The following is a 23,193-nucleotide window of genomic DNA, read 5'->3' as shown; positions in this document are numbered from 1 at the left end:
GCACTGGCCGCCCACTGTGGCACGGCGCCCAAGATGCTCACCCCCCTGTGCAGGGCGGTCCTCCCTCTCTTGTCCCCCGCGTCAGCCGTGGCCCCCTTCTCGAGCAGGAGGTGGACGCAATCCGTGTGGCTCCCCAGCACAGCCAGCATCAGAGGAGTCCTGCAGCCAGACACACACACACACAGAGGGCAGAGGTCACTCCACACTGCAGGCCGGCACGCTGGGCCTAGTCCAGGGGAGCTCAAGGGGCCGATTTTTCATCCTAAATCTGTGCCGGAGGATTCAGATCTCCCCGAGTTCAACAGGACCAGAAAATGGATGGAATAAGGTGGGGAAAAAAAAGAAGAAAAACCAGGAGCCACAAGCCCTTTAGGATTTGAAAAGGGTACTCACTGTCCCTGTGCGTCCATGACGTCTGTGACATCGGCTTTCTCGCCACCATCGATCAGCATGTGCAGGCAGTCTGTGTGGCCGTTGGCAGCTGAGGAAACACAAACACGCCGCTGTAGCCTCATGGGAGAACTCATGTCCCTTGAGGAACAGCTGCAGCCAGGTAACAAGCCTGCCTGTCCCAGAATCTCAGCACAGGTCTGAACAGCTCACAACCATGTTAGGCCGAACCAGCAACGAAGCAGAGATTTCTAAACCACTTTAGACAGAATGCACAATGTAAACCCCTATTTACAAAATATACAGCCAGCACTTCTGCATGAATACATCAACTGTCTATGAACTGAGATTAGATGAATGTTGCCAGACTCTTTGAAAGCACTAAGGATGTTTCAGTTCTTGAGGACAAAGGCCCTAAGGTTGGGAGTACTGCTCCCTTCCCAGCCCGTTTTTTTTTTTGGTTGGTTCTTTTAGCAAAGGAAAAGGTCTGGCATCAACAGAGGGGCGTGCCCATCCATTTGCTCCTGCAGGATGTCTCCATGAAGAACCTGGAATGGCAGCACAAAGTGTTTCAAACCAACTCTAAGAAAAGGAAGGGGACAAACACTTTCGTCATCTGAGTGACGTGCTCTGGCGAGTCAGCAGGCGATTCCAAAGGGGGGGAGAAAACCATCTGAGTATCTGGCATGTGATAAATTAGACGTCCCAGTGATCAGATCCATCAGTTCCTACAGGAGAAGGCTGATCGGAGGCCAAAGGGGGAATGATTTAAACAGTGACAGTTTACGAGGGCCACAGCCCTGCCCTTTCAGTGGAGCAAGTAGAACAGTACAAGTACCTGGAGCCTGTTCTGGACTCCAAGCTTAATTTAGAAGCTGTTGACCTTTTCTGAGGATCAGGTCAGTATTGCTGTTTTTTTCCTTAAGGAAGCTCAAGTATTTTAAGGTCGATGATTCATTATTGATTTTGTTCTACCGGTCCTTCCTTGAATCTGTTCTAACTTTTACCCTGATCTGCTGGTTTGGCAACCTGAAATCTGAGAGGCAAGGACAGACTGGGCAGCCTTGTGAAAATAAGTCAGAAGGTCACTGGCGCTGATCTTCCAGCCCTCTCCTCCAACTATCACTCACATGTTTTTCGTAAAGCAAAATCCATCTGCGACGATCCTTCACCCGCCTTGTTTAATAACTTCCAGTTACTCCCAATCAGAGCGCAGATACCGGCTCCCCAACTCCAAAACCGACAGATTCAAGTTCTCATTCATACCTGTAGCCATATCGTTACTTGACACTTGACCTTCTGTGTAAATATGTGTGAATATTGTTGTTCCTGTCATTTTTGTCTTCTGTCTGTCTGTACACATACAACCGAGAACCAAGCCCTCGAAATGTACTCATTTTTCATCAACAGAGGATACCCCAGCAGTGTGATTGACAGGGCCCTTGCCCGAGCCAAAAACACCCCCCGGACCATCAACCCGATCAGGAACTCCCGCCGTAACAACCGCATTCCTCTGGTGCTTCCTTACCACCCTAACACACTTCCTATCCCCAGGACCATTAACCACAACTTTTCCATCCTACAGGATGATCCCTCCATTGGGGCCCTCTTTTCTGATCGCCCTATTATCTCATATCGCCGACCACCTAATCTGCGTAACCTCCTTGTTCACAGCTCCCTTGACCGCCCTCAACAACCATCCACACCAGGCACTTTCCCTTGCAACAGAGCTCGCTGTATCACCTGCAAATACACAGCCACCACCACACTCATTCAAGGCCCCTCAGGACAATTCCGGATCACCCAGACAGCATCTTGTACCTCCAGCAACCTTGTTTACTGTATCTCTTGCAGTAAATGCCCAGCCATCTACATTGGAGAAACAGGAAGGAGACTCGGAGACCGTTTCAGAGAACACGTCAGGGCTGTAAAGATTAAAGATCTCTCCAAGCCCATTGTTTCTCATTTCACCTCTGACGGCCACGACCACTCTAATCTCTCCGTCTGTGTTCTCAAAGACGGTTTTCCAAACTCATACATCAGAAAGACCACCGAAACTAAAATTATTCTGCAGCTAGGATCACACCTTCTCCCTTCCCTTAACGACAGACTACTGTTCTTTTAAATTTTCTCCATTCATTGGAAGTTTCATATCACACCTCTCTGCACCCATTCTGACTTCACACCTCTTGATTGGCCTCTCTTTCTGTCCCCTGCTCCCGCCTCTCACTCCTCCTCCCTCCCAACCTTTGTTCTCCCGCTACTTTACCTTTGCCTACTGCCCTGTCTCTCTCACACCTGAAGAAGGCTCCACGGCCGAAACGTTGTGTTCTCTTTCTTCTTTTTTTCAGCATGGAATAAACCTATTACTTGTTCCTTTGTACACATACACTACTGCTGTAAAACAACTTGCCCCCCACCGGGGATAAAAGACACTCTCTCTCTCCCTGACGGTGTCGAGGAACGCCCGCCCCTACCTGCCACGTGGAGAGGAGTCCATTTGTGCCGACGCTCCTTAAGGACACAGGAGGCCCCGTGGCTGACCAGCACCTCCACGCAGTCCGTGTGGCCCTTCTGGGCGGCCAGGTAGAGGGCGCTGCGCCCGGCGGCGTCCCGCACGTCCAGGCTGACCAGCGTCTCGGAGAGCACGCGCAGGGCTTCACAGTGACCATTATAGGCCTGCGCGAAGCACACGGGAGATGAGCATGACTTCTCCAACAGCAAAACTAGCTGGAATCAGTCTGGTCTCATCAGAGCTTGGACATAGAGCAACGCTGGGTCTGTTAGATCTTCAATTAAGCTTATAGACACTAGTTTATTATCTAGTAACTAAAGAACTGCCTGGAATTACCCAATAACCTGCATCATCTTCAAAAAGTCGGGATTTAATTTATTTCTAGGGCCGTGCTGGTACAAAGCACCCTGGATACCTTAGGCTTTTTCTATTATTTTTCATTGTCAATTCCAGTAACAGAACCGCCATACACAGAAAGCTAAAAATATGTACACATATATGTTACAGTGCCTTGCTAAAAACAACTACCCAGCGCATCGGTGCAGTTTATACATCACCCTCCATGCTGTAAACCAAATTAATAAATCCACATAAATAAACACTGTGCAATCAATGCCTTGTCTTAATTCCCGGTTGGAAAACTAACCTGAAGTATGTGATTAAATATGAGAAACTGGTCAAGTAGCAGAAGAAGCCAGTACTTACAGCTAAGTGCAAAGGGCTAACTGGAATGGAACTCTCCACATCTTCCAGGCAGTTGAAAGACATTTCCAAGAGCTGGAAGGCAGAGAGACAACAGTGGAGACAGCAACTCTTGTAACTCTGTGCCAAGACTTGGCCACCCACGTCAGATGCTTGTTTCCTTCTCGGGGATGATTTCTGATTTTTTAAATCCAGAAAACGACTAAAGAGCGGCCTTTTACCGGAGTCACACATAACTTCTTGATCTTTCTAACCCTCGCAAATATTTAAAAATCAAAAGATAACCAGAATTTTGAGAGGAGGCTAGATTTTCCTTGCAAACATAGAAAACCAATGATGAAATAGGAGGGGAAAAAAACCGCGTGCCCCTAAAATGCCAATAGTGTTAAGTCATCTTCCAGAACACACAGGGTTTCTAGGGTGCCCAGAGAGAAACCCCTGTTTGACGAGCAATACAGACACAGATGGGGAACTGCAGGTGTGAAGAGATGGGTTCCAGAGAGACTGCACTGCTTACTTGAGGCTTGCTGATATTGGTGCCTGAAGCACAGCAATAGTGCTTTAGCCTTCAAATGCCGCACAAGAGCACACACTAGTGGTTACTGCTCACATCACACTAACATACACACAGGTCAAGGCCAGAAAAAGGAGAGAGGACCCCGATCCTAGAGTCCATGCAAACTCCCCATAAAATGACATTTGGCGTCCAAATCTTTTTTGGGCAGGGCTCTGCGCAGCACATTTCACGCATTAAGCATACATATACACGTCCAGAACTGCAAACTACCCCAACGTTCAAGTCAACACACACCAGGTGAATTAAAATTCCACAATCACCTTGAAACCAATCAGGACTCCACATATTGCTAAACTGGAGGACAGTTGTTCACTTCAGGCAGATTAGTTTACTCAAGAGATAAATAGCAATTGCCCTGAAGCCTCACCAGTTCAAGGTTTTGCTTGTTGCCATGGGCAGCTGCATAGTGAACCGCGCTGTATCCCTGCTTGTTGCGAACGGCTGGGTCTGCACCACTGTCCAGCAGAAACTCCAAACAGCTGCAGGGAGAAACAGAGAGGTCAGACACTTGTCCAGCTTGCTCTACCTCCCATTCACCCCTCTCCATCTTCTTGCAGCCTCTACACCAAGCAGAAAAGTGAAACAAACACTTTCTGGTCTCAGGGCTCCGACTTCGGCAGTTCTCTCTACATGCAAGTCCCGGAAAAACCGGTACCGGACGAAAAACTCACAAAAAGGTCTCCTTTGCTCTCTCCTCCTCGTTCTCATGGCTCCCGGAGTAATGGCGATCCACTCTGAAAACGAAAGCAGGCAATTTAGGGCTCCGGAGAGACACTGCTGCCAGGAAAGGCTCTCACTGCGGTGCCATTCAGCCAAACTGCCTACTGAAACCGACGTCACCTTGCACGGTCTGCTAGCACTGCAATCTCAGGAAGGGAGCAGCAGGATCTCCTCGGCATTCCGATAAAGTGAAAATCACAATGGAAATGCTATGTCGGAGCCCGATGCTTCCAGGAGAGAAGTTCTGAAAACGGGGCCTTTCAATCCGAGGTTATTCCCCGATCTTAAGCGGAACAGGTTCTGGCGCCGGAGCCAACGGCTACATGTCCCAAGACGGATGTTATGAATGTACTAGAAAGTTTATAGAATCAGCTGGCCCACTCAAGAGCATTGTGAAAACTGAAGCAACGAAATACACACGCAAGCTGGTTCCTGTGAACACTGACGAATTCAGACCAGAGGGCAGTGCCAGATAAGGGGACCAAGTCTGTTCCTCTGACCTTCCAACACCATTCCACTCCTACTATTCTTTCAAGAAGAGGGCAAGCCTGCGACCAGGGTTACCTTCGGAAGGTTTCGGAAGCAGCAGAGTAGTGCAGGGGGGTACAGCCTTTACTGTCGCCTTCGTTCACCTCGGCGCCGGCGCTCACCAGGGCCACTGTGCACTGGTAGCTCCCGTTAGCAGCCGCATAGTGCAAAGGAGTCCTGCGGACCACAGAGAAGACCTGCTGACGCCACCGCCGGCTCACCGGGCAGCAGCCTCGCACAGAGCCCCGCGCCGATTCCGGATCGGCTCAGCCCGTGGGTACGGCCGGGTCTGCCTTACCTTCCAAATTTATCCTTCTTACTCAGGTCAGCCCCGCTGCTCAACAGCAAGTTAAGACATTCAACGTTTCTGTTTAAGGACAACGGAGAGGAAAGAAAGACGGGCATGAGAGTTGCAGGACTTTAAAGGGTGAAATATTTGGCTGTGGTTAACAATTAGAGACACGGGTACTGGCCTGTATCCCACATGAATGAGTCCGGCAGAGCATCTTCACTATCACATGCTAGGATCAACAAACAGCCAGGTTTGTTACAACGGGCTGCATCGGGCAGCCAGAGGCAAGTGGTCTTCTTCAAAACCGTGTTGCTTCAAGGCCAAATCTTGTTGAGCATCAGCAGGCTGAATATCTGGTTTAAGTGCATCAATTTGAAAAGGGCCCCCCCCCCCCCCACCGAGGATGATATTACAGTCCATAACAGTGAGTTGCCCAAACACATCGATAAAGAATTGTTCATTAGGGGCATATTCATATCCCATCACCACCTCTTCCCCGTATGGTAATCCCTCAATTATTTAATAAACAAAACTGAGAAAAGAGCAGCGTATCTGGCAATGGAGGAAGACACAAGAATGAAGAAAGAAAAGAAGAAATAGAAAGCAAAAAACGGACACAAAACGCAGAAGGAAAAGAAAAAGGAAGGAAATCCAAAATGAAAAACAGTGCACAAACGAGCAGAGAGCCCCCTGTAACCCCCCAGGCCCCTCGCTCACCCTCCCGATGCAGCAGCATGTAGGCAGGTCCTCCCGAGGTTGTCGGGCGTGTTGATATCGAATCCGGCCGACAGCACGTGCTCGTTGCTCAGAGACGAGACGATGCTGTACAGCTGACCTGCAGAGACACGGGGCACCTTTCACAGACCTCCCTTAACGCCAAGCACGAAGCAGCAAACGCCCCGAGCTCCGTCCTCCAGCGGGAAGAGCCGGAAACGCGTTTGAAAACGAGAACAGGAAGCAGAGGATTGTGGGGGAACAGAACAAGCTGCCTAGCCGTCTCGTTGTCACCCTATCCTCTTTCAAGAAATGGCGGGATGAGAGTCTCAGATCAGCCAACTACCAAATAGGCTGGATAGGCCAAGATGGCTCCCATCACTGGCAACGATTCTTGTGATCCGCCCTCCATTGAGGCTTGCAAGCAGAGCTTGTAGCACAAGTGTAATTCATGGGCAAGACTGATCATAACCCAGCAGAGCTTTAAGACGGCACCACGTGCAGGTCAGACTGTAATTCTACACCACTCACCTGAGGAGAGTAACTTGCGACAACAGTCTGAAAACCCGTAGAGCACAGCCAAGTGCAGCGGAAACATCCCATGAATCCCTCGCCTGCACGGACACAGAGACAGGTGAGCAGGTCCCGCCAAGTGTCAGGTAACACTCTCATGCAAAATACATACTAGCCCTACCAGGCCCCGTCACATTAAAATGAATGCCCCACTGGAAAAAAAACACTGAGGTCGCGTCTAAATAGTAATAAACCGCTCTTGGCGTTACGCAATGCAAAGGCCAACCAGCCAAGCTACCAGATGCTTGTGTTTGCATTTACTTGCACACTTGAAAAGGTGTCCAACCCATAATCGAGGCTGCGGAGTTGATTGTGACAGGGCTCTACAAGTGGCATGGGGCTCCGATAAACACAGGTGCGCTCGTGACTCTGTGACAGGCCTCACCTTGCTGTGTCAGCACCGTTTGTCATCAGGGTGCTAATCAGCAGTTCATGGCCATACTTAGCAGCAACGTGAAGAGGAGTATTGCCATATTTATCCACACAGTCGATCTCCCCGCCTGCGAGAAAACCAGGAGAGAAGACAGTCAGAGCCGTCTGCTGAACCGCTGGTGTGTCTGCTCCACCAGAACTGAGCCCTCTCCGAAGCGAGGCTTGATTTGAAGCACGAAAGAAACAGATTAGCCAAAACGACAATGGCATGGGGAGATTCAAGTTAAAGCACATGTAAAAACATGCCACGGCAATAATTACAACCCAGCCTCATCTCACAGGGTGAAGTAGAAGCATTTTTTACCATCTTCCCCCCACCTGCCTGGAGTGACAAACAACTCTCAAACCCAGAGCCACCCATGTCAGGCAGTCCCGCTGACCGTACAATATGATCTCTCGGCGTGTTTGACGCCAAGGTATCATGATTCAAGGAGGCTGGTATGAGGTTCGACCCTGGCTGCCACCCTCTATATCGAAGATGCAAAAATCACTAACAAAAACAGAGAATCAAATTTCTTTAGCCCACCCGCCCCCAGAAATACATCAGCCCAACAGGACTAAGGAAACGCACTTAAAAACATTAAGGACACAGATGGAGGAAGGGATATTTCAGACCGCATCTCAGGAACTCCCCCGATTTCGAAAAGATGGCGTCTGTACCCTAAAACCAGAGAGTCACTAGACTTGGTGTCCAGCTGTGTGAGCGCGCAGGGCCGGTACTCTTCTGTGAAGCCCTCCCAGTGTCGGCGAAGGGAGGGCACAAGCCCCCCTTCCCTACCCAGGCCAGGATCAGAGGTCGCAGCCCTGAGCGCTGGCTCACCACACACACGGCGAGACAAGACGGCGACTCACCATTCTGGATCAGGATCTGCGAGCGGGTGAAGCGGCCGTGAATGGCGGCCATGTGCAGGGGGCTCTTCCCTTCTTTACTCTGGAAAAGAGGAAACCGCGAGCAAGGGTCAGCCGGGCTGGGCGGGAGGTCCTCGGCCTCGGCGCGGACCGAGCTTCGGGCACACCAAAACGAAAACACCGATTCATCTGTCCAAATGATGGGGTTCCATTTAACAGGAAAAAGCCCAACCCGCAGACGGCCAGAACGGGAGGGAAAAGTCTGGTGAGAGTCTGAGGCGTTATATGGGCAGACAGAGTCGCAGACCAAACACACATTTCTATACAGATCTCAGATTGAATCTTTTTCCATGACTAATTAGCATCATTAATACAAAAGCCAGAAAAACTGAGAAGGGAGCCCCGGCGCCCCAGGTTCTTGGCCTGCTCACCCCACTTTTCTTTTAAGGGGGGGATCTTATAAAACGAAAACGTAAAATGAAAAATAATAAAAATTTGCCTCCAAATTTAATCTTGAGGGAACACGGGGTCCTTGATCACGTTTTCGGTCGGTCTGGGGTAGAGGCAGTGACCGAAAAGTAAAAAAATAACAGAAAATCAAGTGACCAGCCAAGCACGAGTCTCAAAGTCCAATGAGCTTGGGCTACTGGATCCCACGATGAGCTAAGCTCATCAGGACAGGGAGACCCTTTTCGGCCACGCCCCGAGTTTCTGAGACCCCCCCCTGCCGCGCACAGACCTGCATGTTGACGTCCGCCCCGTTGTTGACCAGCAGCTCCAGGCAGAGGGCGCCGTTGGTGGACACGGCCGCGAAGTGCAGCGGGGTGCAGCCGCGCTCGTTGGGCTGGTTGACGTTGGCGCCGTGGTTGACCAGCTCGTTGGCCACCGCCTCCTGCCCCATGTAGCAGGCCACGTGCAGGGCCGTGTTCCCAAACACATTGGGCTCGTCAATCTGAGAGAGAGAGAGAGGCAGAGCAGGGAGATCAGAGAGAGGGAGGGGGCAGAGAGAGATCAGAAGAGGAGGACAGAAGCAAGCAGAGAGAGGGGGGGAAAAGGGAGGCAAGGAGTTATTCTTCGAGGAACGAACACATGCTGCTTTTATCCCATCTCATGCACCCCTCCCCCGTCGGTAAAAAGGTCATCGCGTGCTTTAATCCCACAACATGCGAAGAACTTTCAGCCGGCAGATCTCTGACCGAGTTAAAGCAAGAAAGAGATAGATGCCTGCAAACAGACAGGTGCACCGACACGAAGAAAAAGCTGCGGATTAAGACGGGAGACTGCGGGGTTCCCCTCCACGGCCTGGCTGCAGGACCCCACCTCCGCACCGAGCCGCAGCAGGTACTTGACCACCTCGATCTGCCCGCTGGAGGCGGCCGCGTGAAGGGGGGTGTAGCCGCGCTTGTCCTTGCACATCGCGTCCGCGCTGCGAGACACCAGCAGCTTCACCACCTCTAAGTGCCCTGCAGGGACGGGGGAGAGAGGGAAGAGCGAGGCAGGGAGACGTCAGTGAAGAAGGGGAACGAGGAAAGAGAGGGCTTAAAAACTTAACCGGCTGCTCCAGCCACAGAACACACTGACTGCATAAGAGCTGACAAAAACAGAACCACAGCTGAGGAACAAGAGAGATGCGCTTAATTATGATCTAACATAACCGTAGGTGACATAACTCAAACAGCCCATTAGAAATCAGGGCCTCCTACGTTTTACTTCAATGCCTTGATTTATATCTTATATATCTTTATATACTTTTGAACCTTCCTCTTTTAATGCAACGAGTACAGAACTACAAGGGCTGTGCTCTTTCATTGGCATGTTCTATTAGCAGATATGTGCCTTGAGATTCTCCGCTGGGCAAAAAATAATTTCTGGGAAACTTTGACTGCAAGGGCACATACACATGTGGGTAAGCGAGTGCCAAGACCAAGCTGAAAGGAACCAAACCCGCTTGAGAAAGTCAGCCCTGCCCCCTCCACCCCAGACCCAAAAGAGGGATTTGGAGAAGTACAGAGACTGTAACGCATTAAAAAGGCCACCCCACCTCAGAGGCACGGGTGCCTGTATGATCACAGAGGCCAAGATACCACATGCAGACCGTGCTTGCTTCCTTCTGTTTTGGCGTTGTTACACACCGATTCTCACATCACAGCATTCTGTGCACGTCTCCTACAGCATCACAAATCCCTCATCCCGGAACTGGTCAGCTGGGTGCCGTCTTGGCTCGTGCACTTGCCAGTTGGCAGCCACAGAGCTTTGCAGTCGCCGTTTGCGGAAACGGAGGGCGTGACAGATGACTACGTGAGAAGAACCGCAGAACACGGGCGGCACCAGAATTTCACACAGGCGGGGAGGGTCGAGAAGCCGGGGGCACCAGACCGCCTATTCGCTGCAGGTCCCCTGGAGACCCTGGAGAGCTCCCAGCCTGGCTCACCTAAGTAGGCTGCCCAGTGGATGGGCTGCCTCTCCTTCTTGTCGCTGGCGTTCAGGTTGGCCCCTTTGTTCAGCAGCAGGTTCACCATCTGAGAGCAGAGAGAAGAGGAACGGTCAGCCGTCGGCCGCCAGCAGGGGAGAGGAGCAGAGGGGCCGCGCTACAACAGACGCCGACAGTAAATCTCCTGGCGGCGCACTCTTCCTCGCCTGTCAGAGGACATCTGCCTCTTCCTGCTCTCTGTGCACCCCCGGAAAATTCCCCCCTTGGGAAATGTGCACCACAAAGCACGCTACAACACACTTTTAACCTATCCTTCTAAATTTGCTACGAACACAATTTTTTGTTAAAGGAGACCTTCCATGTGATGGGGGTTTGTCTTTGTGCTGCGTTGTACTTGTTGTATATGAAAAGTGCTCCAACCATAAGGAAAAAAAAAATGCTCCTGTTGTGTTAAGAAAATACAGGGCAGATCCAACTACGCGTGGTAAATTCCCTTCCAGCAGACTTCTCTCCCACAACCAGGCAGTACTCTTTTTTTTTTCTTGGAAATGCCCTCATTTTACTAAGGCAAAACCTGTCGCACCATTGCGTCACACCGCGATGTGGTGTGGGCAAAGTTTTTTCACTGTGCTATCACCCGACACGAACAGAAAAATCTAGCTCCATCTTTTACCATAACGCTTCACAGTGCCATCAATGATCTTCTGCTGCCCTCACATTTGATAATTTACTCTAAAACACAATACTTTCATCCTTCCAATGCTGACGCCTTGCATGTGTATTTGGAAATGATATTCAACTCTCTCAACCTTGCTGTGCCGTTTCCTTTTGAAAAAGCTCCACCCACGCCCTCGATTGCAAGGACAAAAGTCCGCTTGCTGCTTGCAGTGCAAGAGCTAAAACAGGCCAGCTGCAGCTCCTCTTCTGGATCAAGGAAAAACGTGGCTTCCTCCTAGTTTTGGGAGATCAGGTGGTTTATCCTGGGGGGCCACAGAGCCAGCCGACCGAGACCAACGGGCACCCCCCCTCCCCAGCTTCCCGATCCTCACCTCCACATGCCCGCTGTGGGCGGCGTGGTGCAGCGCGGTCCTGCCCGTGCGGTCCGCCACGTTGACGCTGTTCAGCAGGGGGATCAGGGCCTCGGCACACTTGGTGGCGCGGTTGGCGGCGGCCACGTGCAAGGGCGTCTGCCAGAACTTGTCCCTGGCGTTGATCTCCGCCCCCTGCCGCAGCAGCAGGCTCACTGCCTTCTGCACAGAGACGACAGACACACAGCCGTCAGCAGAAAGGATCATGGCATGGCACATCCCCACGCCCACATTACCGCATCTGTCTTAATGCAACGCAAGCGACTTCCTTTACTCGCATTGCATGCAGACAAACATAATGCTCGACAATCATTTTTGGAATTTAGTCTGCATGACTAAAAATTTCTGTAACTGGAATGACCAGTTACACAATTACTGCACTGGAATTACAACTTCTTCATCCACATGGATCACCGAATCCAAAAGACATCCCAAGTCCTCTAAAAGGCAAACTTCCTGCCCCTTGGACTCCTCAGCACACTGCTAAGCTACCTGCAGCAGCTGCAGAGCCCCTGCATCAGAGGAAGAGGCAAGGATGATGGGCTCACGACGGTAAAGCAAGTTCATGAGCACCAGGGGGAGCGGTTCTGCGCACAACCCTTGGCCACGCCTGCTCCTCGAACTCTGCCTACCGCCAGGTTATGACGGCCCAAATTGGAACGAGTGATTTCTAGAGGCCCCAGCCAGGGGCTGTCGCTGCGTGAGGAACCCCGCTTTCACTTTCCAGCTGCCAGCTAGTAAACCAGGAGCTGTTACAGGGGCGTGCGACCAGTGCTGCATATCCGAAGTCTACTGGAGCCGCTTCCCTTGGAACAGAAGCGACTTTCGCCAGGATGCATCTTGTGTTTCGGACAGAAACCAGCCTGGAAGACACATCCCTAAAACAAAGCCGAGAGCCAGCGGACTGCTACTTACTTCATTCCTCGAGGCAGCGGCGCGGTGCAGAGGGGTCAGCCACACATGGTCCTTAGCATTAACACTAGCACCTGTGCAAGGGGACACACACACAGACTCTTACTGGTACACAGGTACAGTGTTACGAGTTGAGGGAAGAACTGGCTAAAATGGCTTGAGTTCATCAAGTGGTGGAGAGCTAGTGTTCAACTGGTTCCCAGTCCCTCCCTAGGGAAGTGTGAAAATGAAGCGGCGCGAGGAGGAGGAGGAGTTAGCCAATTCCAGGATGTGGGAGAGCCGGCGAATGAATGGAGAAGAGGCAGGTCAGCACAGACTGATGGGGCCAAAGAACGACTTTCGCCACCAGGCATCTGTTCCTCTCAAATCCTCCAAGGGTGTGGAGTAGTTCTGACCCTTATAAGTGTTTACCTGGGACCGCCCAGCCCAAATGGAATTGGGTCAACTGTCCAGATCAGATCATAAACCACGCCCAGGCCCCCAGCTCCATGACTGGACAGCCACAGAGAGCAAGGATTTGAAAGATCGAAAGTGCTGGGACTCCCAAGACTCGAGGTTTAATAATAAGAATTCCTTACGCTTCTATAGCGCTTTTCTGGACACTCCACTCAAAGCACTTTACAGGTAATGGGGACCCCCTCCACCGCCTGGATGATGCGACAGCAGTCAGAGTGAACAGTACTTTCACCACACAGCAGCTCTCAGTGGGGAGGAGAGCAGAGTGATAAAGCCAGTTCAGAGATGGGGATTATTAGGAGGCCATGATTGGTAAAGGCCAATGGGAAATTTGATCAGGACGCTTTTCGAGAAACGTTCGAGAAACACCCTGGGATTTTTAATGACCACAGAGTCAGGACCTCGGTTTTACGTCTCATCCAAAGGACGGCGCCTTTTTACAGTAAAGTGTCCCTGTCACTATACTGGGACATTAGAACCCACATAGACCGCAGGACCACACATAGGCCCTTATTGGTCCCCCTAACACCTCTTCCAGCAGCAGAGGTTTTCCCAGGACGTCTCCCATCCAGGTACTGACCAGGCTCACACCTGCTGAGATTCAGTGGGCTGCTGGTTATGAGTTGCAGGGTGATATTCTTCATTAACCCTTCATTAGCCAGCAGCCACAATGTTATCCGGGCTTCGCTATAATTATTATTAGCAGTTTCAACACTGATGTGATCAAGACGTTAAATTTATGAAATGTACTGCAAGGAAGATCTACACATTTTTTATACAATACTTTTATAAATAACCATAAATCACCAGTTTATGTTGATTTCTTTAGTTTATGTTGAAAACGAACGTACCCCCTGAGCGTCTGTGTAAGCAGGGGTGGTAGGGTTCGGAATAACATATTGAACCTTTACATCAACATTTATGCAAAAAAAAGATTCTTGGTCGATGGAACAAAACTCATGGCCCTGTATTTCAGGTGCTTATTGAAATAACGGTGCGGCTCTGTCAAAACTGTTTCACAGCTTCTAAATCATACTGCTCCCTGCTTAGAGCCCCTCTCTCATAGCTACCAGTACTGACACAGGAACTGTGGTATCTGTGGTACGGAGGCCCATAAGGGCAGAAACAGGCATCGGATGCCTGCGATAACTGACTGGTTTTCCTATTAACGTGGAGAAAGCAAATGCAAGTACTCTCTCAGCAGTCAGCTCACAACAGGCAGATTGTGAACACTGAAACTGTTGGCAGCCTGGGGCTTTGTCAGTGTTCTGGGTGAGGCATCTGCAGGATCAGTAAGCAACCCATCCTGCTGACAAGGCTAAGCACAGGGTTTCCCAGCAAACGGGCATCTCATGTGGACAACGTGAGGAGCTGAGGCGGGGGGGGGCCCTGCTGGGAGGAGAAGTGGGCTCTTACCTGAATTAATGAGGAGGTCCATAATCGGGACATCGCCTAAACAAGCAGCAGCATGCAGGGGGGTACGCCTCTCTTGGTCCTGCAGAAAGATGGGTGGAAACATTACGCACACCAGTGACCCATCTGCTCGTACTGTCAGCAGACTGGAGCTCAAGTGCCCATACATAAAACTGTACTATTATAGGAACACAATAATTACAAATGAGAGGAGGCCATTCACCCCTTCTAAAGCATTTGAATGCTAATGGCTTATTGATCCAAGGATGTTATCCAGCCATTGCTTGAAGGACTGCGGGAACAATATGGCTGTTCCTACCAACTACTGGCAAAGTTTAATGGATGGAGGGCCACAAGAATGGAAAAGAGGTTAGTAGCAACCAGCCCATTTGGAAAGCAGTAGTTAACTCATTAAAGGATCTCAACCAGCTGTTATCTGAAAGGAGCCAGGGTAACAGCTTAGACCACATGACTGGGTAGCTCGTTCCAGACTCCCACAACCCTTCTGCTGTCAAGCCTGCTACACTTTCATCGTTTTCAATACAATTCAACGCCTTGCTTTTCCCCTTTGATCAGCAAACGACATGCAAAAGACTGCACCTCGCAGAGCCAATGGCTGTGCTACAGATCGATCCTCCATGACACAGCATGATAAAAACTGCTGCTCAGCGTGAGGAAAGGCTCTCCTGTTGGGACGTCAAGCCGTCAGAGCCGGGGGTTTTTAAGCTCGTTAACAAAACCCACAAAGGGATGACGCAGCCGGTCAGCAGGGCCTCCCCTTCCAAGAAGCACAGCGAGCACACACACCACATGAGTCGAGACAGCAGATTTCTCCACAGGTGCCGCCCAGACAGACGCTGGAATCCCCAGCGAGGCCGACTGAACGGTTCCAGGAAGAGGAGCCTCCATTCAAACAGCTTTCAGTCCAAAACGAAACTGCCAGGAAGCAAGATTGCTCAAGGAAAGACCAGCTGTCAACGCAGCACTCTCACTCTCTTCCGATATCAGAATGTTAAAAAAACACCCAGAGATCTAACCTACAGAACTGGCGGACCCTGCGCTGCAGTATTCTGGGAAAGTATGCATTCTGAGATCAGGAATACAAGGGGTTAGATAAGGAAGCCAAAGGAAGTCTGAGAGAAATTAAACTTACAGCATTTCTACCATGTTGCGTTATTCACCTTGAACCAATTAAGCGTGATTTAATCATCTGCTTGTCCTTATCGGTACAACCTCTTCAATGATCCTGCAGCTGGTAAACCCAGAAATGGCTCCCACCGCAGTGCAACAGGAGCCTTGGTTGGATATTTAAAGGACACATTTTTAAACAAAAGCACAAACCCTAAACGGATGCCCTCTGTGCAAGTGTCCCGCAGAGCAGAACTCGTTGTTGCAGAGCCAGAAAGAAAGGCGACTCTGAACTCTGGCATTATTGGTCCAACAGCTTGGCAGACATTCATACAGACAAGACAGGACCTGGGCTGGCCAAGTGTTTACACCAGAACAATGCTTTAACATGGATTAAAACTACAAACTAATGAAACTCTTAAATTAACATTAACAGTCATTACCAGAAAAAAAGGCAAACCACGTAAATGTATGGAGTTCTTAACTTTTATTTTATCCAACAAAACGTCGGTCTCAAATCAAGTGTATCAGTAAAGAGATTGCTGGTTACTGACCAGGAAATATCTTGGCTACAAGCGAGGATAACTTCAAAACGACATGCCAGTGAGTGACCAAGCCGGATTCTGGAGAACCGCAGCCCGGCAGATCTGATGGGCTCACATTAAGTCATCAACTTGTAGAGGCCTGGAACACAGGCACGCTCTGACCACTTAAGAAACAGCTCAAATACACCAGGATCTGCTTTCGCGGGTTCTCAAAAGCTACAGGGCAAGGGTACTTTAATTTCAAATGATCGCTAAACTACCACACTGAATCTCCCCGAGTGATAAAAACAAAGACGGAACGTCTTCGCGAACTACCCGGCGCACACAGGTGTGGACTGACAGGGAAGCACATCAGCACAAGGGCAGGATAGAAAAACAACAGCAAACACAAGAGCACTTCTCCCCACTAAGTAACCTTCCAGCAATGTGCTCTTTTATTGTTTTTGTCTTATGAGGCAGCTCGGATCAAGAGATCACTTCACCATTATGCAATTTCATCAGGAATTTAACCCCGGGCAACTCAAGCCCTGGAGCGTTGCCCTTGCTCCAGGTTTTCATTCCAGCTCGGGCCTTAAAGACTCGACTGAATTACGTGGATGAGAAGTGAATCCTGCTACACTTCCCAGCTCTTAACCCCCAGGAATTCGGATTTCGGGGACTGGCGCTGCCGATCCCCGATTCAGCCCCTACGTGAAGGGCCACAGTTCGACAGGCATGTCAGTCCTGTGGAGAGGAATGCTGCCAAAGGTGGAAATAATGAAAGGCCACGAGCCCCTGCCGAAGGCATGCAAGCGTGATGTCGAGTACAACGATTTTTGTGCTTCACATTCCTCTTTGGGACCTATTTATTTCGGAAGATGTGTGAGGGATCAACTGCAGCTGAAGAAGCAGGCAAAACAGATGCGACAGTCTGGAACAAGCTGCCCAGCCATGTTGTTGCAGCTGATACTCTGGCTTCCCGCAGGAAACGGCTTCCGTCAAGAGACAACATCCTGGGATCAATTAACGTGCTGCCACACGGGCTCGGCAAGCCGAACGCCCCTTCTTCTGCGACGTTCAAGAAGCGCACCGCCGTTACTAGGGAGGCCGGAACACAACACACGCCGCACTGGGACCGGCAGGCCTCATTAAAGCACACCGCAATTCCCAGATCAGTCACTGCTCCCCTCCCGCGGGACCACCCGCCGGACTCCCCTCAGCCCTCTCGCCCCGCTCGGAGACGGCGCCCGGGCCTCGACGGGGCGGGGTCAGTGCTCGTCTCCTGGACTAACGGTCCACTCAGGAGAAGGAAAGGCCATTCAGGCACCGAAGACCACAAGACCCCAGGCTGCCGGGAAGCTGGAATGAGAGACCTCCAGCGTGCCAGACAGCCCTCGAGCTCTCCTCCATGCCGCCTGGCACAGCGAGGGCCGCGGTCCGCACCAGCGGCGCAGGACGGAGCGAGGCCCAGCATCCTGCTCCGACCTCGGTAGTGTTCATGTCTGTCTTTACCCGCCCAAGCGTGTTTAAATGGAGCAGAGGGGAAAAAAAAAAACACATCTGCAAAAGTACCCGATGGGAATATTTTATTTTTCCATGGTACCGTCCCACTACGGCCCGCCAGCCCCCAGGAAGTTACAGGGCGCTTGCTGGGGTGCTGGCCCTCCCTGCTGCCGCTGGTCTCCCCGCGAGCGCGCAGTCAAAACCCTACGGCTGAAAGCGGACGACAGGTTTGGGGCGACTCAGGGCCCCGAGTCAACAACGAGGCGTCGAAACCGCGCCCCACAGGCAGCCGGCCGCCAGCGAGCGGCCCCATCTCAAAGACGGGGCGCCGTGAGACGCACTGTTGAAGTGGAGGCGTCCGGAGAGCTCCACCCCACCAGGAGTCCTGCAGACCAGGGGCCCCACAGGCCAGACCTGCTCGGGAATGGCATCTCGCCTGCCCCCGGAGCTCAGCGCGAGGACTCGGCTGAACATCTAGGGGACAGCGACAATTTCAATGCCGAAACAGTATAACATGCAGCACGGTTATCGAAAATGTTGGCTTAGACCTCGTGATCAGTTTCGATGGGGACGTTCTGGACAACAAAGTCGAAGAAGACGGGGAAGCTCATGCTATTTTTCCATGACAGTAATAATAACAATAATAAACGTTATTTTTGTATAGCGCCTTTAAAGGTGGCTTCTCAAAGCGCTTGATAAGTAAGCGGTTCCGCAGTAAGCTGAACAGGATACGCTCCGGATCGACAGTGGGGAATTAAGTGGGGGCGAGCCCCTGACACACCCACTTCCGGGACATCATCCCCACTCCTCACCATACCAACTCCCTGTCCAACTCCAGTCACTCCCAACTGCCACTGGGGCATCTGTGGGAAATCGGCACAGACAGATAGCACGTGATAGCAAAACGCAGCCGGAGCGGGGCTGGTTTAGATCCAATGGCAGGTCCTTCACCCACAGAATTAAGTACTGCATGAGGAGTATCCGACCAGCTGAACAATAAGGTCACTGAAAACAATAATGCACAGTGACTTGGTATCCTTCTGTTCCAACACCGAATCCTTTTCTAAGAAGACTTTTTTTTATCAGTCCCACGGCCTCAGAAGTTTTGACTTGCTGCGCAAACGAAATCAAACCACCACAGACTTCGGATCCCGGAACAACAGGCAAATTAGCGAGGCTCGGATTGTGCAGAGGACTTTTACAACCGCGCCGCACACAGTCGAGGCTCGTCGGACGGGTCGGGGCTGGGTTACCTTCGCCGAAGGCAAAACAATCAGAGGTTCTACTAAAAATCCACACTGCTCCCCTCCATCACAGGAGAAGAAGAAGCTGACAGGGCACAATTTTCATTTCAAGACACTAATAGCACCAGATACACTTCCAAGAAATGCCATAATGCTTTTAGTTTTGAATTAATTTCAGGACTACTTAGTCTGGGAAAGATTAATCAGCTAATTTAGTTTTAACCCTTTGTGGCCTTTTTGTTTTTGCTCAAAATATATACTTGTAGGAATGCTTGCTTTAGAAGAGTTATTTAGAGAGAAAAATAACTCAAAGTTGCACTCGTTGTTGTACAACAATATGTATAGGTAGCATCTGGAATAGCAGGAATTGGCAGGCTGCTGCAGAAGGCCAGATTCGGGGTTCACAAAGGGCAGGAACTCGATTTGTAGAACACCGCACAAAAGAGACATCACAAAGTGATCTATCGGATGTGCTCAGCAATGCACACCGACCGAAGCCAGGCTCAATCGCCACGAGACATCACAAGAGAATCATTCGTTCATAATTATGGACCCCACACGTGAAGAACGTGTCAAGAAAAAGACCGCAGTACTCACCAGTGCATTGACATCTTCCTTCTTGTGCAACAACAATTGAACTTCTTCTGCATTCCGGTTAAATATAGCCTGGACCAGGGGGGGCTGCAAGACAAAACAAGGCTCTTTCAGAGTTTAGAAATAACACACAAGCACAAAAGCACTTAAACACCCTCTCATCCTCTCGGCAGACAGCATGGCTGGTCACCGTCCTTAGGAGAGCACAGCAGCTGGGGTACGAACAATAGTCACTGTTTCGGGCGAGGAACACCTGGACTCCTCACGTTCTTACAATTGTTTTACATCCATCCGATGCCGTCTGATAAAGGCACTTCCTCACACGTGCCGTTCTGCAATTTGGGTTCGTAGTTCAAGAACAGAAGAAAGGTTACACAGCCTGCTTGGCAGGAAGACGTTTTAACTGATGCCACGATCTGACCCACCCATTTCTTGAAAGAAGCCAGTTTACCAGCTTCCACAACATGACTGGGTGGCTTGCTCCAGACTCCCGCCACCCTCTGCGTAAAGAGGGGTAGAGGGAAGCCGGCGTAACTTAAAAAAAAAAACAGACACGGATCACGACCTGAGCACTATTCAGGACTGCGCGCACTGCGACTCGACTGGCTTTATTTTCTTTTCCCTCAAAGGGTTTTCCTGGAAAGGCAGATCTCATCTGCTTATTGGGGGGGGGGGGGGAAGTCAGGATGCTAACAATGGAAAGAGAAGGAGGCGTCTCCTACACCTTCGCCGTAATACACAGAGCGAAACGTGGAAATACAGAGCTGCCGCCCTGTAAAGCAAAGCCCAGCAGAGAATGGATGTTCCCCATCCGCCTTTGGCAGGGTGCACAGCCCACTACGTGGAAGAAACAATAAATAAATTGCAGGATTGTTGGGTCACAGGTTCACCGCACGATCTAGCAGAGATCACAGGATCCGAGCTAGAAGGACACAGAGTACCTCCCTCAGGTGCTCACACGCGGCTCACAGGCTCCTTCTGCTCCTTCATTCACTTTGAGGAAAAAGCCAACTGTCTTCATTATCCCCCCCCCCCAATACTGGTTAAGAGGGCCAAATTGATCTTTGAGGGGAGAACAGAACGCAGGGTTTCAAAAGACGGAGCAGGGATCCAGAGCACAGCGAGACCTGCCCACATCTTCAACACTCAGCGCTTGGCTCCACATCCCTCAGGCCCTGCCTGGCTTCAGGAGCTCTGCAGCGAAGACCTTCCTGTCACCCCTTGAAAGCCCTACAGCCCTAACTGTCAAACGGCTTCTAGGCCAGGCAAAACACTCCAGGGAGGTCCACCGTGTGGCCACAATCCCACTCACTGCCGTATTTTTGCACCACACAGATCATATCACTAGAGGTTCTGGCAATACTCTTCGGGCAGGGGTGTCGGGTCTGGCTCGAGATTTAATGTTCTGAACCACGGGCTCTGCCAGAGTCCACACAGGGCTGGAAGCATAACAGGCAAAGTTAAGACGACATATTTACACATACGCCTTCTCTGCTTCCCAGTGCCTCGTCATTGCTCCAGGCAAAACCTGGAACGGCCTTAACAGCGACGTAATGGGAGCAGCAAAAACAACGACGCATATATATATACACACACACACACGTCACACTCAGACCAGAGTCAAAATGTGTAAATCTATAAAACGTGTGGCTAATTAGTTTAATGCCCACTGCAGCACAAAACGTTGTAAAAGATCGTTAATGTGTTTATAAAACGTCCGATTCATCTGCCAGGGCGCCTTGTTTCGGCTCACGGATGGGGCTTTGGGCGCTGACCGGAGACGCGCAGTGTTGAGCTCAACACCCCGGGCCAGGCGCAGGCAACTTCAAGTGCTCGGACATCTTCAAACACACACTCCCGCGTTTCTTGGCAACCTCCCCGTCTCCCTAACCAACGACGCCGGGGGGGGGGACAATTCACCCATTAATATTCTTTCGCTTTGATTTTAAGATAGGCAGGTGAGCCGCGACCCTACAGATTAATGGACGGGCCGCCAGCCCTCAATTTACCGCTTAGACCAAACGCAACGGAATCGCTTTTGCAAAATGTCTTTCCTCTAAATGTGCAAGCGTCTGGAAAAAGGTTGTGTCAAGATTTAAAAAAAAAAAGACCTGCGTTCAGCTAGCCTCGGCAGCATCACTGGCCAAAAACGTTCCGCCTTACCATGAAAACACACACATAAAAACGACGTTGTCTAGGTACAGCGCTTTAGATTTTCCGGACAATCGTAGAAAAAGGTGCATTTTCATAGTCGCAGAATTTATTTTTTTTTAAAGCATGGAAAAGAGCAAAATATTTCCGGGAACCGAAAGCGGCGGAAAACCCCCCTTCTGTGTCTGACATTACAACCCGGAGACGGGAGTGCGCGTCCCTCATCCCTCGGCCGCAGCTGCAATTGGAAAAAAAAACTACACGATTGAGACAGCGCACAAAAGTCACACAAAGAAACGGGCGTTAAGAGAAAATCCAGATCCAACACCAGCCGCGGCTGCGACCCAGTCCTGCCCTGCCTGGGGGGGGGGGGGGGTTTTAAATACGAGGAGATTTGCAGGAGGGAGGAAAAAAAAATGTGACGCGAAAAAGGACGTCGAGGGGCCTACAGCCGCCGGCCTTTCCTAGTCAGCCCGGGCCGAGGTCTCAGCCGCCCGCCCTCCGGAAAAGAAGCGGAAAAAAAAAACCCCGATCGTTATTTCCACCGCGTTTCTCTCCTCCGCTCGTCGCGGGTCCCTCACCTGGTCAGTTATGTTGAGTATTCCCATCTCCCGGACTCAATCAGGGCGAAGCTCCTTCATCAGGATGGGCTGGAGAGGTAACTGGCGGTAGTTTTATTATGATTATTACTGAGGAACAGGGTCGCTCGGTATCAGTGCGCTCGCTGTTGTTTATTGCTGGTAGACTGGAAGGGAGGGGGAGGAGGATGAGGAGGAGGACGGCTCGGGGGGGGGGGGGCACCGCCTACAGGAGCGGCGGCGCGCAACAGCGCCACCCCCTGGCGGGACCGAGCAGCGGCCGCTAAGGCCACCGCCGGCTCCGAGGCGCTCGGAAACGAGACCCTGGCTGCGCTGCGTGGGAGTAATTAATTACGCCTATAATGAAGGAGGGAGCGCTGGGGGACTTCACTCTGCTGCTGCGGCTAATTATAGCCCTTATTCGGAATACACAAACAGGCCAGGTCACACGATCCTAGGTTTTCTTTGGGCGGCGGTTTCAGAGACCCGTCCTGAAGAAACAATGTGGACCGATAGTTTGAACGGGGGGGGGGGGACAATTTAGAGGCTGATTCCACGCAGTTCAGACGTGCTCCCTGCCGGGCAGGCGGCAGCGGCGCAGGCGGAAAAGCCTGTCAGCGGCTCCCGACTGCACCCCTGTCCCAAGGCACAGTGCGTCACGTGTGCACAGTTCCGAATAAAAGCGAAACTGAGCGGTCTTGTGCCCAGGAAAGCGCTTTCGTTTATGCCAGGATCCCGGATTCACAATGCGAAAGTACCGAGGACAGACAAGGCGTGACTCTCTCTCTCTCTCATCATCTCCCCAGTCACCACATCCCAGCCCCGTTCAATCTCTCGGTGACGCAGCAGGAGCCAAGAACCTTGTACAAACCTACAAGA

General features: G+C 51.1%; 1 protein-coding gene across 1 annotated transcript in view; it reads right to left on the bottom strand.

The window, feature by feature from the left end:
* Positions 1 to 22,469, bottom strand: part of ankrd52a (ankyrin repeat domain 52a) — a 28,241-nt gene extending 5,772 nt beyond the window's left edge. Inside the window, exons 1-20 of the mRNA XM_088916173.1 lie at positions 22,318 to 22,469; positions 19,589 to 19,672; positions 14,596 to 14,674; positions 12,727 to 12,797; positions 11,773 to 11,973; positions 10,724 to 10,811; positions 9,613 to 9,755; positions 9,032 to 9,244; positions 8,296 to 8,374; positions 7,397 to 7,511; positions 6,970 to 7,052; positions 6,442 to 6,559; positions 5,731 to 5,799; positions 5,469 to 5,609; positions 4,856 to 4,918; positions 4,552 to 4,663; positions 3,611 to 3,682; positions 2,868 to 3,069; positions 394 to 481; positions 42 to 159 (exon numbers count right to left, since the gene is read on the bottom strand). Coding sequence (XP_088772299.1) covers positions 42 to 159; positions 394 to 481; positions 2,868 to 3,069; positions 3,611 to 3,682; positions 4,552 to 4,663; positions 4,856 to 4,918; positions 5,469 to 5,609; positions 5,731 to 5,799; positions 6,442 to 6,559; positions 6,970 to 7,052; positions 7,397 to 7,511; positions 8,296 to 8,374; positions 9,032 to 9,244; positions 9,613 to 9,755; positions 10,724 to 10,811; positions 11,773 to 11,973; positions 12,727 to 12,797; positions 14,596 to 14,674; positions 19,589 to 19,672; positions 22,318 to 22,344 — 2,166 coding nt within the window. The 5' untranslated portion in view covers positions 22,345 to 22,469. The remainder of the gene's footprint in view (positions 1 to 41; positions 160 to 393; positions 482 to 2,867; positions 3,070 to 3,610; positions 3,683 to 4,551; positions 4,664 to 4,855; positions 4,919 to 5,468; positions 5,610 to 5,730; positions 5,800 to 6,441; positions 6,560 to 6,969; positions 7,053 to 7,396; positions 7,512 to 8,295; positions 8,375 to 9,031; positions 9,245 to 9,612; positions 9,756 to 10,723; positions 10,812 to 11,772; positions 11,974 to 12,726; positions 12,798 to 14,595; positions 14,675 to 19,588; positions 19,673 to 22,317) is intronic.
* Between the last annotated feature and the right edge of the window lie 724 nt (positions 22,470 to 23,193).

Source organism: Atractosteus spatula, chromosome 1, assembly GCF_055471065.1.
Source record: "Atractosteus spatula isolate fAtrSpa1 chromosome 1, fAtrSpa1.hap1, whole genome shotgun sequence".
NCBI classification, from domain to species: domain Eukaryota; kingdom Metazoa; phylum Chordata; class Actinopteri; order Semionotiformes; family Lepisosteidae; genus Atractosteus; species Atractosteus spatula.
This window is presented reverse-complemented; position numbering and strand designations above follow the sequence as displayed.